The following is a 14,215-nucleotide window of genomic DNA, read 5'->3' on the forward strand; positions in this document are numbered from 1 at the left end:
TGGTGATAAGCAACTATGTTGGTCCTTTATAGTGTCCATTTATTGAATCACATCCCCAAGTGAAACATGCGTCCATTCAGTGAGCAGCAACAGAGAGGAAGTGATAAAAGTGTGCAGTCAGTGATTGTGGTCGTCCTGATAGAAACTGCACAGGAGGGATTGAGCGTTCTATTCCAGGACAGATACTGGTATATTTAGAGGAAAGGCACAATTTTGTCTCTAAAAAAACTACCCAAGCAAAAGTAAAACGTTTATTTAGGAGTCAGGATTCAGTTTTTAAACATTTTGATGCCACTGACCACCAAATAGGATACTTTTTGGACTCCCTTTTATTTGCAGCTGTATATTTTACTGTGAAAAATGAAGATAATTATCTGGAAAATATTTACTTTCATGTGGTCTTTTTTTCTAAACAGTGTTAGATGTATAAATCTAAAGATCGTTTTGTTTTGTTTGTTTTTTTGTTTTCCCTTTGTTTTTGTTTTTCTTCTGTTCCTTTTGTTTTGGTTTGTTTTTTGTTTTGTTTGGTTTGGTTTTCTGATTTTTTTTTTCTTCAGTTCCTTTTTGTTTACCTTTGTTTGGTTTGGTTTGCTTTTTGTTTTGTTTTCTATTTTTCTTTTGTTTGTTTTCTGGTTTTCTTTAGTTTTTCTTCTGTTTCTTTTCTTATTTTTTGGGGTTTGGTTTGATTTTCATTTTTTTTGTGTGAGTGTTTTTTTTCTTCTGTTTTTTTCTTTTTCTTTTTGTTTTGTTTTGTTTTTTTTTTCTTGTGTTTCTTTTTGTTTTGTTTTGTGCTTTTCTTTTGTTTTCATTTGTTTTTTTCTTCTGCATCTTTTGTTTTGGATTGTTTTTTTTGTGTTGTTTTGTTTGGTTTTCTAGTTTTCTTTTAGTTTTTTTTTCTCCCATTTGATTTATTGATTTTATTTGATTTTATTTGATTTTATTTGATTTTATTTGATTTTATTTCATTTATTTGTTTTTTGGTTTGGTTTGGTTTTCTGGTTTTCTTTTTTGTTTTCTTGGTTTTTTTTTTTGTTTCTTTCTTTTTGTTTGCTTTTGTTTTGTTTGGTTTGGTTTTTGTTTTGTTTTCTGGTTTTCCTTTGTTATTTTTCTTCGGTTTCTTTTGTTTACTTTCATTTTGTTTACTTTTGTTTTTTTGTTTTTGATTTGTTTGGTTTTCTGGTTTTATTTAGTTTTTTTCTTTTGTTAACACTTTTTGTTTGTTTTTTGTTTGGTTTTCTGATTTTATTTTATTTTTTCTTGTTTCTTTCTTTTTGTTGGGCTTTCTTTTTTTGTGTTTGGTTTTTCTTTTCTTTTCTGATTATCTTTTGTTGTTTTTTTTTCTTCTGTTTCTTTTCTCTCTTTTTGTTTACCTTTGTCTTGTTTTGTTTTCTGTTTTCTATTGTTTTTGTTTTGTTTTCTTTGTTTTTTGTTTTGTTTTCTATTGTTTTAGTTTCCTTTCCTTTTGTGTTTCAGCTAAAAAACTTTTCCCCAGACCCCCTGTACTCTTTTGCACCCCTTACCTGTTTTTACTTTACAAAAAATATTTATACCAGCCCCAACAGTTGTTTCTTTTAGTACTGTTTGGAGTTAATGAAAAAGAAGTTAGGAAGAGAGCAGTACTAGCCGTTTTCATCTATCACATGGTGTTTAACTTTCAATCCTGTACAAGTCAGATATATGGCGATGAGTACATATTTGCTGCAGTGATGTACGTAGTTTGCTTATTTGTATCTCTGCGTTCAGTTATGTTGATTATTCATTGTGAAACGAAGCAGCACCTGATATTTATTTGGCTGCTGTCAGACGTTGAGGTGTCATCCACAGGAACGGTATAATTAGCACAGCGCTGTCAGCTCTCCGTAAGCACAGGCTATTTGTATATTTAACATATGCTTGTGAGGTGAGACTCATGCATATTCCAAACTTCAAACAATGACACCAGCAAGGGTAACAGTCTGCTGCACCTCGCGTCCATGTTGAAAGACCACAGCCGTTCGCTTGCAGAAATCACTGTGACTTATTTGGAAAGTGCACAGTAGCCGTTTCTCCATTTCAGAGCTGCGGCGGGAAAGCGGGCGAGCGAGCGAGAGGCACAAGTGAAGGGTGTATTATTGCATGCGGGATGCGTGTTTGTGTATGTGTGTGTTTTTGGCCCGGGGTGAATGAGTTCAGTGTCTGCCTCGTCTTTTTTCAGCCGGAGAAATGTCACCTGTGCAGCTGTGGCGGGTGGCGCTTGTGCGAACATCTGTGAGGGTTTATTTCACGGCTTCCTATTTCCTCTTTACTGCCGCAGCGGCCATTCATGCCCTCCCTCGTTTGCATTCACGGTCAGTTCGGCGGTTCACCCAGTCACGTCCCCTCACACGCGCACACGCTCCTGGCCCTTAGGTGCTTTCCGAAATGTCAATATCAGTGATTGCGGCGTGTAGGTGGTGTGTGGTTTTTATATGTCGTCAGGACGTTTCACAATAAAGCGCATATAATGGCCTTTTGGCTAAATGGTTCATGGTTGGATTTGCAAGCAATGCAGCTTTGAATCTAAACGACATAAAGCCTGCTTGATATTCACTACATTTACTTTGATTGCAGACGTGTGAGTGACTTGCCGCCATAGCAGTCTTTGACTGAAATGAAAAAGATTGAGGTAGATATTGCTCCTCCCAACAGAGTTTTTTATGGGATGTGTCCATTTTATGACTTTTAATAAGCATGCATTGTCGTGCCTTTTTAAAGATGATCCTCTAAGGAGTAGTCCATTAGCTGACATGGTCAGTTTGTGATGAAATGCTTTATGTGCATTTATTATGTGGATAATTAAAAGTCTTGCCATTGGAATTAAAAACTAACTCTAAAATCAGTTTTATAATCACCAACTTTTTGCTTGCTTTTCTTTTTTGCTATGCATTCTCCACCAAAATGGCGTGGCCCGTATTTTTGCGGACAGGATAATAATCTACTTTAGAACATAATAGTCAAAACTGTGTGCAGTGTGTAATAAAATGTATAGCCACATATGAAATGTGTAAATAAACTTGAATTGCATTGTAATTGCATTTTTAAAGGGGTCCTATTATGCTTTTTCAGTTTTTGAATTTTAGTCAGTGTGTGGTGTGTATGTTTTGTATGTGTGTATGTGGGGGATTAGCCTTTAGCGATGCATCGTGGAGAGCCACTTCTGGGATGCTTCAAGGAGATGGGATGCTGTCGCGAATCGGTGCATTTTTGTAAGAAAAATATCCATATTTAAAATGAAAGAATCGCTTTAATCTAGCTTGCACTAACAGCTGTACAGGGAACTTGCTGCTTTGGCAAGGGGCGTGGCAGTACTGAAACACCGTCTAAGCTGTTCACCAATCACAAAGCACTGGGGCAGCTAACCAATGACAACACATTGTGTTTTTCAGAAGGCGGGCCTTCATCAAACTCAGAACTAATCGAGCCATTTGTGCCAAGTTGGGGTGAAAGGTATTGTAATAATGTAAATTATGTGAAAAATAATGCGTTTTTCGAAACACCAAGCGTGAGAGCATGTTCTACACCCCCAAAACAAAATCAAGACTTTGTAAAAAAGCATAATAGGACCCCTTTAATTTTTTTTTTTTATCTTTTGTGCAGTCCACTTTTGTTTTGCAAAATGACATTTTGTGTTGTGCATCAGGTTTTGTTTTGCATATTCTAGCTTTGTTTTGCACAAACTATTTTCTTTGTGGAATGTAATTTTGTTTTGCACAATATAGTTTTGTTTTGTGCAGCCTACTTTTTTTTGTGCATTCTGTGTTAGATTGGCACAATGTAGTTTTGTTTTGTGAATTTCAGTTTTTTTTTGTTTGTTTTTTTTTGGGTTTTTTTGCAGTACCGTTAGGTTTTGTGCATTCTAGTTTTGTTTTTCACAATGTCATTTTTGGCGCAGTCTAATTTTGTTTTGCACAATATACAGTGGAGATCAAAAGTACAGAATATGCTTGATCTTTTAAAAAAATACTGTTAATCTTCATCACTTAAAATTTAAAGGAATTTTAGCTGTAGGTACACTCTTAAAAATAAATGTGCTTCACAATGCCATAGAAGAACGTTTTTTTGTCTAAATGGTTCCATAATGAACCTTTAACAAGGGTTCTTTGTGGTGAAGGAAGGTTCTTCCGATTTTAAAAAGGTTAGAAAGAGATGGTTCTTTAGAAAACCTTTGACTAATTGGTTCTATGTGGAACCAAAAATGGTTCTTCTATGGCATCGCTGTGAAGAACCTTTTAAAGCATCTTTATTTTTAAGAGTGTATACCACTGTTCTACTAACATGTTTGGCAAAATAACCAATGCATTTTAACATAAACCTTTATTTTGTCTAAAACACAGTGATCAAAATTAGAGAACAGTAACCTCTGTAGCATGAAAGAAGATTACAACTACAATTTTCGAGGGTTACAGCTGTCAGAAATTAGTAGGAAGCGTATAGGCCCTTGCTTTGAATGACAACACATTTGCGGCTGCAGGACATCTCAGTTTGCACTGGTGTGATCTTGGTCCAGCCTTCTTCTATTCTCTTCCATAGTTGGGAAACTGTAGGATTTTCCAGAGTTTTTTAGTCAAGCTTAAATCTGGGCAGCCATTTAATTATTGCAATGTTCTTAGCTTCAAGGAACTGCTTTACCTGTTTTGCAGTGTGATGGGGGCATTGTCTTGCATGAAGATTGCAGGCTGATTAGGAGATGTTTGCAGGGAAAGAACTGCATGTTGCTGAAGGAGGTTCTGATAAACGTTCCCATTCACCCTGCCATGTCTCTGTACAGGAGGCCCAACTCCTACTGCAGAAAACATCTCCCAAACCATGACACTTTCTCCTCCACCTTTTCACTGACTTCTTTTCGCAGGGTTCAGTCTTTACCCAGTTTAATGCCAAACAAAGGTGAGCTTAGCCTTTTGATTCTTTCTGCTATTGAGAGGCTTGGTGCAGAGTGTGCTTTCAGTCTGACTTCTCTTAAACATGCCAAGACAGATCCTTACCTTGTTCAGTGTTGAACTGGCCAGCAATTCCAGCTGCAGTGCTGAACCGATTCCCCATTGAGAATCTCTGGATTATCCTGTCTTCTCATGCGTTTATCCTACGTGGACGACCAGCCTTTTTGGGGGACTTGAATGAGTCATTGTAAACCTGCAGTATTCGAGAAATCACAGACTTGGAATAACCAGCTTCTTATGCAGTGGCTGAACGGGTCATCCCTTTGGCCTTCATCTGGACAACCTCCTGTCGAAGGGTTTCAGTCACCTTATTGATCTTGCAATCTCAGTGAAAATGGGAGGAATGCTGCCAGTTTGTCACATGACTAAGGAAATTAGCACCAGGTTCCAGATTAACACCAATAACTTGGAGGTATCTGTAAGTGTTCTCTAATTTTGTTCTTTTTCAAAAGTCTCATTTAAGTTTTTACACTGTGCTTCAGAATACAATTAATTTATGAAATAGGCTCAAAAAACCACCCTTCTACCAGTGTTGCAAAGTCTGCAGTTTTCCAACGAAATTGGGGTACTTTAACACTGTTGCCGCGGGTTGAAGCGACCCCAATAATGTGATATTTAGCCCTTGAAATGCTAATTTTACCCAGGGAATCCTGTCAAAAAACATGTATTTTACCCCTCGGAATGTGATTTTTACTGGTGGACACCCCTCAAAATTTTGAGTAAAAAAAATTTTGAGTAGCAGTTGGGCAGGTTTTGTTGTAAAAATCTGGCAACCCTGCCTTCTACTCCAGTTAGGATAACTTCAAATAGGACTTTGAAATTTACAAAATTGCAGGTTGTTCTCTAACTTTGATCTCCACTGTAGTTCTGTTTTGTGCAGCCTGCTTTAGTTAGCACAATGTAGTTTTGTTTTGCACAAAATAGATTTTGTGCAATCCAATTTTGTTTTACACAGTTGAGTTTTGTTTTGTGCATTCTGGCACAATTGTTGTTTTTGGCTCAGTCTTATTTTGTTTGGCACAACATGGTTTTCCTGTGCAATTGCCAGTTTCGTTTTGGTTTTTGCATTATTGTCTTATTTCGCACATTCTAGCTTTGTAATTTTGTACAGTCAAATTTTGTTTTGCACAATGTGCTTTTGTTTGGCACAGTCAAGGTTTGTTTTGTGCATTCAATTTGTTTAGCACAATTTTTCAGTATCATTTTGTTTTAGACAACAATGTTTTTGACTCAATCTTATTTGGGTTTGTTTTACATCAGTCACTGTCGATTACTGGACCATGAGATATCACAGCATAATATGCTCAATACTTACATTCAATGTACAGATCCTATTTGCATCGCAGATATGAATGCTCATTCACACTGTGTAAGCTTATCTTAAAAGTTTTGTAAGAAACACTGGTGTTCATTGGTATTCAGTCTGGCCCACTTGTCCAAAAGCGTCTTTGTTGGGCCAGGTGCTGTCTGGCCTCACAAGGGCAGAAAGTCTGACAGCACTGGTTTCCTGTAGCCGGCGATATTAGCATCCACTTGTGTATGGATCCTATGTGGGCAGTGGCTGTTCTTCCTGCCAGGACGGGTGAGAGGGTGGCCGACTGCCCGCGTGTACCCAGCAGGTGTCAGCCGGGCAGATGTACCCGCTCGGATAACAGTAGTGGCACTGTGGAGACGCTCAGGTCATCACACAGCCCTCCTTCATCAGCGGCCGTTACACTTGTCTCTCTCAGAGCATCCTGCCCACCCCCATAACGGCCACAGATCATTAGCTTCTGATACTAAGTGCCAGTCCAAGCCACAGTGGTGAGGCCTAGTGAATAAGAAACCTAAAGTTTGCATCACATATAATCACTGTGCCCTTGAGCAAGAAATAATCCGGCCAAAATATGAAAGTTCTGTCATCATTGACTCATTGTCATGTCTTTTTAAACCTGAATGTCCTGTTCACACCAAGAACGATAACTATAAAGATAAATACCGAGTTCTGTCATGAAACGCGATCTGATGATACAGCATTAAACTACTTGGCACAAGCTGATTGGTTTATGTTGCATATACAGGCAATATGCTTGCTGTTTTACATTTAAATAGCATTCACTAGAGCATTTTGTGGCACGCTTTTAGAGTTACTCTGAAACCCTCCACTTCCCCAGCTCCACCTGTATTGATCTGCTATGGGTTATTTTATATGCTATTTGTTTTTTAGTCCATGCAGTGAATAGTCCCCATTGAATTTCATTATATGGACAAAAACCATTCTTTTTTAATTTATTTTTTGTCAGTTTTTGTCTTGTTTGCCAGTAAAAATATCTAAACATTGTTAATCATGAGAAATTTTCAGTCAATGAGAAACTATAAATCTACATCTGTGTCCATGTGTCTGTGGTTTTCGTCTACAAAAAAACTGTGATTCAGAGTTTGACAGATTCATTGAAGATTTTTGGCTGGGTTCGTTTACAAAAGCAAATTAGCTTGTGAACACTGTATAGCTGAGCATATGAAATCTGTCTTCCCGAATCATTTTATTCAGTATTATTGATTATACATCAGTCAGTATTTGAGAGCAAGGTTGTTTGCTCGCCAGAAGTTGAAGTCCGGTGTAAAGCACAGAGAAAAGTTGAGGTGTTGAGCGTCTAGTCACTGAGCTCTGTCCAGACCATCTGTTCGTGTGGAAAGACCTTCAGACAAGTGCCTTCTGAAATATGTCTTCTGTTTGTCATTCTCAGTGTGAGCCCAAGATTTCCCAAAAACACATAGTGAGACGAGTCCAGAAAGTAGGCCAGGTGTGTGATAGAGTTTGTTTGTCCCTTAAAGTACCTTCAAGTGTTTATCAAAAAGTAGTCCTAAGAGAAAAACAGAGATGGAAATGGTAAAAAGGAAGGGAAAATAAACTTTTAGTCAATGTCAGAATCGACTTGGTTGGATGCCTAAATGACTACTGTACCCTAGTAATAACAGATTTAAAATGCATTTATTGTATACTAACTATAGTTCAAGTCTATTAACATATTTACTAAAACATTGTTTGAGACTTACTGATATAAAAATTGTAATTAAACTTTATTTGGAGTACTACTTGTGCACAATGTACATTTCTTAATATTAAGCCTAAAATATGTTTTAATTAGAGCTGTCAGTTTAATGCGTTAACTTAATTAATTAGTGATTAAAATATTTTAACGTAGTTAACGCACTGGCCCCGCCCCCATACCTGTACGTCATCTTATATTTCATATAGTTGACTGTTGACAAATATGATGCAGGGAAGCAACTCCACATATGCTTTTAAGCCCTAAAATTCAAGATATTGGTGCAAAAAATGCCCTGTTTGTGTTTTGTCTCATATTTATATATATCACATATCACACGGTATCACATGGGCAGCAGGAGCAATATGACACGGGTGCTGAGTTTGTCCCGATCTATCATGACCTCCTTAAATGTGATTTTATACAACAGTTGATATTGTGTTATATTTTTAAACACAATATTATGTGTTGCTCAATTTTACAGGGAACATATTACCTTTGAAGCCATAGCAGAACTGTTGCGCATCTCTGAACAACACAGCAATGTTTTGTTTTTAATGAATCCGCGTTTTGAATGAATCATGTGAATCAATGATTCAAAAGCCCATTTACTTCATTCCTGAATGAATCAGATGTTTGAACAAATCCAATGGATGAATGAATGATTCATAAAGACATTTACCGCCACCTGCTGGCAGATTTAGTTTCTTATTTAGAGTGTCATTTCATTAAAAAAGAATAATAATAATAAAAATAAAAACATTGAAGGGACAGTTCACAAAAAATGTAAATTCTGTCATCACCCTCATGTCATTTCAAACCTTTCTTTTGTGGAACATAAAAGAAGGTATTTTGAAGACTGTTGGTAACAAAGCTGTTTTTGTTACAATGACTTTCATCGTATGTACAAAAAAATACTGAGATGTTTCTTAGATTATTTACTTTCATGTTCCATAGTTTACGTTAGGCTGTAATAAATTCTATGTTGAATCAAATCGAATATTTCTTTCTAAAGCTACAATTTTTAATGCCTACTTCATACTTTCTCACTTCATACAAAAATAACTTTAAATAATCTTCTGTAGGTATTTTCACAGTCAAATTTATTTTACAATTAATTAGATTAATTAACTGAAACAATTTGTAATTAATTAGATTAAATCTTTAAATATTTCGCATTTAAAGGGGTCATCTTATGCTAAGTTCTCTTTTATATGTTGTTTGAACATTAATGTGTGTTGGCAGTGTATGTACAAATCTACCCTATAATGATAAAAATCCATGCAGTGGTTTTTAATTAATCTGTAAAAATAATATCCCCTTTTTCAAATCGAGCCATTCTCAGATGCCTGTCGTTACAGTTGTAACAGTCCGCCCTCTTTGTTTCAATGCCGGAGCAGGGATGAAGGTTAGACAAGAATATCTCCGATTGAGCGATTGAGGTGTTGTGTTGTTGGATGTAATAATGAACATAGTGGTCGTCATTTACTTCCGACATCTAAGCCGTGCACTAGATTACATTTGTTTGTGAAGGGAATGCGTCTCCCAATCTACATATATCCGTCTATGTTTGCGCAAATCATTCGTGATCCAGCTTCACTTACAGCAGAAGTGAGTATAAGGGTTTTTTTATGAATCTTTGCGATTGTCTTTCCTAATAATGTGCTAGTTAGCAAGTTTAGTGGCTAAATGCGGCTAAAATAAACAAGCTCGTCACATCACAGAGAGAAGAGAGGGGCGGGGCGAACAGAGCTCATTTGCATTTAAAGCAGCCTCGACCAGAATGAGATGATTTTTGCAGAGCTGATTTTGGCAAGGTAAAAAGGGTGTTCGTTTTACACAACCATTGAGAATTTTTAACCAAAGTATATTATAGACTTTTCATTAAGACCCTAAAGAATCATATTAACTTGTGGAAAATGGGCATCCGATGACCCCTTTAAAGAACTATATTATTTAAAGCGTACCTAAAGTATACTTGTAATAGTTTAGCACAATCAAATTTACTTAAGTATATCTTTAGTTGGACTTCAGCGTTACTTTTGCACAATTAAAGTGCATTGTGTACAAAAGTAGTTGACTTTAAAAACAATTGCAGGGTATTTTTATTAAGTACATAAGATGTAAATGTACTTGTATTTTAGCGTGAAATAAATGTACTTTAAATACATTCTAGTATATTTATTTTTCACTAGGGTAGACATTTAACATAGAAATTTGGACTGTTTATAACTAAAACTATAATAACAATGTGAGATATGACGTATAAGACTACAGAGGTGCTTTAAAGGAGATGAGTTTAAAACGCAAGTTTCCTGAAAGGTTCTTACTGTGAAAACTGCTTGATATGCTGTCAGCACATTAATTAGCACTGCTGCTAAAAATATCAAAACTAAAACACAGATGCATGAAAAAACCTAATGAACTAGTCAGCCTCAACGGCGGACTAGTCTGTGGTTGGATTAGTTGATTACTGTGACCCATCCTTTGGGAATATACAGTATATTTTTAGAGATTTTAAGCTGATCTCAGCAAGACGTTTTGGGCTATAAATTCTCCTCCCTTGTGTTTAGCCTGCAACAGCTTGTAGTCTGGATGAAAAAGCTCATGGTAGGCACAGATGGACAGATGTTCAGAGGCATTAATTGCTTGCTTTGTTTGTTTTTCACCAGGTGTTTGCGCTGTTGAAAGCAAAACTGCTATAGGCTAACAGTGACCCACATGCAGAGGAAGTTAGGATTTCGTTGCTGAAAATGCACAATCCATATTCCTAGAGACTTGTATTAGCGCTTGACAGATACACATAAGAGTGATTATGCAGAGTTATGCTGAAATGGAATAATCATCATTTACAAAGTTACAGTTACGACTGGTGGCAAAACAATGATACAACACCATAGACTTTCATTAAAAAAAATTGCGTGAGTAAACATCCACCTATCAACCAAGTAGAGTATCTTAGTAACTGTATCATGTGTAAAAATGTGAAAAAGGTATATGGATTGCATTGACATATTGCATGGATGTTCTGGATGATAGTGACACTACAGAAATACTAGTAGTTTTTTTCTGTGCCGTCTCATGCTCTCCATGTGGTCCTGAGCTTGTAAGGGTATTAAATATGAAAGAATCTGGACTCAACTTGTTCCGTCTTTGTTTCTCTTCCAGCGCCCCCTACGTTCACGGAAACGCCACCGCAGCACGTGGAGGCGAGGGAGGGTGGCAGCATTACTCTGACCTGCACTGCCTTCGGAAACCCCAAGCCGGTGGTCACCTGGCTGAGAGAGGGGGATCAGCTGACCAGCAACAAGAAATACACGGTAATATCTGAATATCCTGAAAACAAAATTCACTTGTGTAGAAAACTACATACATGTTTAGGGATTAGTTCACTTCCAGAACCTTAAGGTTTTTGAGGGAAACATTCCAGGATTTTTCTCCATGTAGTGGACTTTAATGGTGAACAGCGGGTTGAAGGTCCACATTGCAGTTTCGATGCAGCTTCAAAGGGCTCTACACGATCCCATCTGAGGAATAAGGGATATATAGAATAATCTATTGATACGATTGGCTGATTTCTAAAAAAAAAAAAAAATACAATTAAGAAATAGCCACAAATGCTCATCTTGCACTAGCTCGCATCATGCATTATGTAATTACGCACACAAGACGTAGGCGCACGTACCGATGCAGTGTTAATAAAGCGAACGTGCAAAGAAAGTCAAACACCCTTAACCAAAAAAAGGTAAAACAACAATGTTGGATGGTTTTGAAGTTGGAGGAGAAAATGAGGTTGAGTTTTTCGCCTTACCCTACCTTTTTGAACCAGAGTACACAGATGAAGAACTAAGCACTTGTGATTTGTAATGTGTGAAGTCGTTCATGTGCATTGCAGAGCTAGTGCAAGACAAGCATTTGTGGCTAAAAACTATTCACATTTTTTTTTTTTTAGAAATTTACCAATTATTTTGCTAGATAAGACCCTTACTTCTCAGCTGGGATTGTGTAGAGCCCTTTGAAGCTGCACTGCAACTGCAATTTGGATCTTTAACCCATTGATTCCCACTGAAGTCCACTATATGGAGAAAAATCCTGGAATGTTTTTCTCAAAAACCTTCAATTCTTTTCGACTGCAAAAACATCTTGGATGGCATGGGGTGAGTAAATAATCAGGACATTTTTTTATTCTGGAAGTGAACTAATCCTTTAAGACTTTACTTTTTTTTTCTTTAAGAAATTAATACTTTTATTTGCAAAGTATGCATTACATTTTTTTTAAAAGTGACATTAATGTTATTAATTTTAACAGAAAAGAACTTTCTATTTATCAGAGAATCCTGAAAAAAAGAAGTCTAATTTTCTACAAAAATGTTTTAATGCACAAATGTTTCCGGCATGGGATAAAAACAAGGTAACTGCAACATTTTATCTCACAATTTGGCCTTTTTTCTCACTACTCTGTGACTTGCAAGATATAAACTCAGGATTGCAAGAAATGTGCAGTTTTCTGGGAACAAAGGTCAGAAGAAAAGCCGGAACCTGGAATTGTGAGACAAAAATAAGAATTGTGAAATATTTTTTTTATTTTATATTGTGTAGTGGAACAAATTGCGAGATGTGAACTGAGAGTTCTGAGGAGAAAAGTCAGTATTACTAGATTTTTTTGGGAAAGTATTTGAAATTTTTACCTTACAATTTTAACTGTTTTCCTTTGGAATTGCGAAAGATTAGATAAAAAGTTGCAATTATCTTTTTTTTTGCATTATGGAACGAATTACTACGAATTGCTACAAAAGTTTTTAGGATTTTTTATCTCACAATTACTTTTTTTCCCTCAGACTTGTGAATTTATGAATTTTGTGAATTTTAATTCAGATTTTCAGATTTTCTCAGATTTTTCAAACTAAATTTGAATTAACATTTTTTTGTTAAATGTAACAAAATGTAATGATAATTCATATTTTCTTTGAAAAGTTTAGTAAATGTTACATTTAATAAATTATTTATGATTATTAGAATTATAATTTTAATTAAAATGTTGTAAAAATTATCATTATTAACATGCCTTTGCATTAAATAACAAAATATCAAACACAGAGGTATTTATTAAATTATACTGTATTATAAACTTTTCAGATTAACCTTTTAAAATTATTATTTAATTATGAATTAATTAATTTAATTTTGTTTATTTGTGAAATAATCTACAATGTTTTTAGAATTTTTATCATAATTATGACTTCTTTTCTCAGAATTGTGAATTTCTATCACAGTTTTGGCTTTTTTGCTAGTGGTGAGATAAGTTACAATTATCTTTTTTTATTTTTTATTGTGTGGTGGAACGAATTACGAGATCTATCTATCTATCTATCTATCTATATATATATATATATATATATATATATATATATATATTAGTTTTAAGAATTGTTTTTCTCAGAATTGTGGATTTATATTTAGCAATTTTTACTTTTTCCTCTCAGAAATATGAGCGGTGAGATAATAGGTTGCAATTATCTGTTTTATTTATCTTGTGGGCTTTCATAGTTTTCAACATTGATAGTAATAAGAAATATTTTTGAGTATTAAATCATCATATTAGACTGATTTCTAAAGGATCATTTGACACTGAAGACTGGAGTAATGATGCTGAAAATCCAGCTTTCCATCACAGGAATAAATAACATTTTAAAAAATATATTTAAATAAAAAAAATATTTTAAATCGTAATAATATTTCAAAATATTACAGTGTATGCCTTGGTGAGCATAAGAAACTTATTAAAAATGGTTAGGATGATGCACAAACCAAGTGTTTTTTTATTTTATTTAATTCAATATATATTATTTGAATAATATCATTTTTAAAATAATATTATATTACGTTATATTACATATGTAATTAGAGCTTGTTTTAAAGATGTGTACTAATAAGTAAAACTTTTTCTCAGTACTTCTCAGTTCCAGATGAGCACTTTCGCTTAGGTTAGCTTGATAAAGTAAGGTTGCCTTGATAAATTGACAATGTACTTGTCTCCAAATATAGCCGGCATGAATTTAGTCTAGCCATGAATTTGATCCACAGTGACTAGTACTGTCTCATTTTTCTTTTGGAAATGGAAGCGTGAATCATCACTAGCTATTTGTAAGGAAAGGCTCTGTCAGTCGGGGCCGGCGTCGGGGGTCTGACAGCTGAAGAGCACACGCCTGCAGTGGGAACGGAGAAAAAACT

General features: G+C 35.4%; 1 protein-coding gene across 7 annotated transcripts in view; it reads left to right on the plus strand.

Annotated features, from left to right (window-relative positions):
• igsf9ba (immunoglobulin superfamily, member 9Ba) overlaps nt 1–14,215 on the plus strand; it is a 96,139-nt gene that overhangs the window by 41,142 nt on the left and 40,782 nt on the right. For all 7 annotated transcript variants that reach the window (XR_007829205.1, XR_007829206.1, XM_051129472.1 and 4 more), the window contains exon 4: nt 11,153–11,304. Coding sequence is in view for 5 of the 7 variants with exons in the window: in XM_051129472.1 (XP_050985429.1) it covers nt 11,153–11,304 (152 nt within the window). In the remaining 2 variants the exon portion in view is untranslated. The remainder of the gene's footprint in view (nt 1–11,152; nt 11,305–14,215) is intronic.

This window comes from Labeo rohita, chromosome 15 (genome assembly GCF_022985175.1).
Source record: "Labeo rohita strain BAU-BD-2019 chromosome 15, IGBB_LRoh.1.0, whole genome shotgun sequence".
Classification (NCBI taxonomy): domain Eukaryota; kingdom Metazoa; phylum Chordata; class Actinopteri; order Cypriniformes; family Cyprinidae; genus Labeo; species Labeo rohita.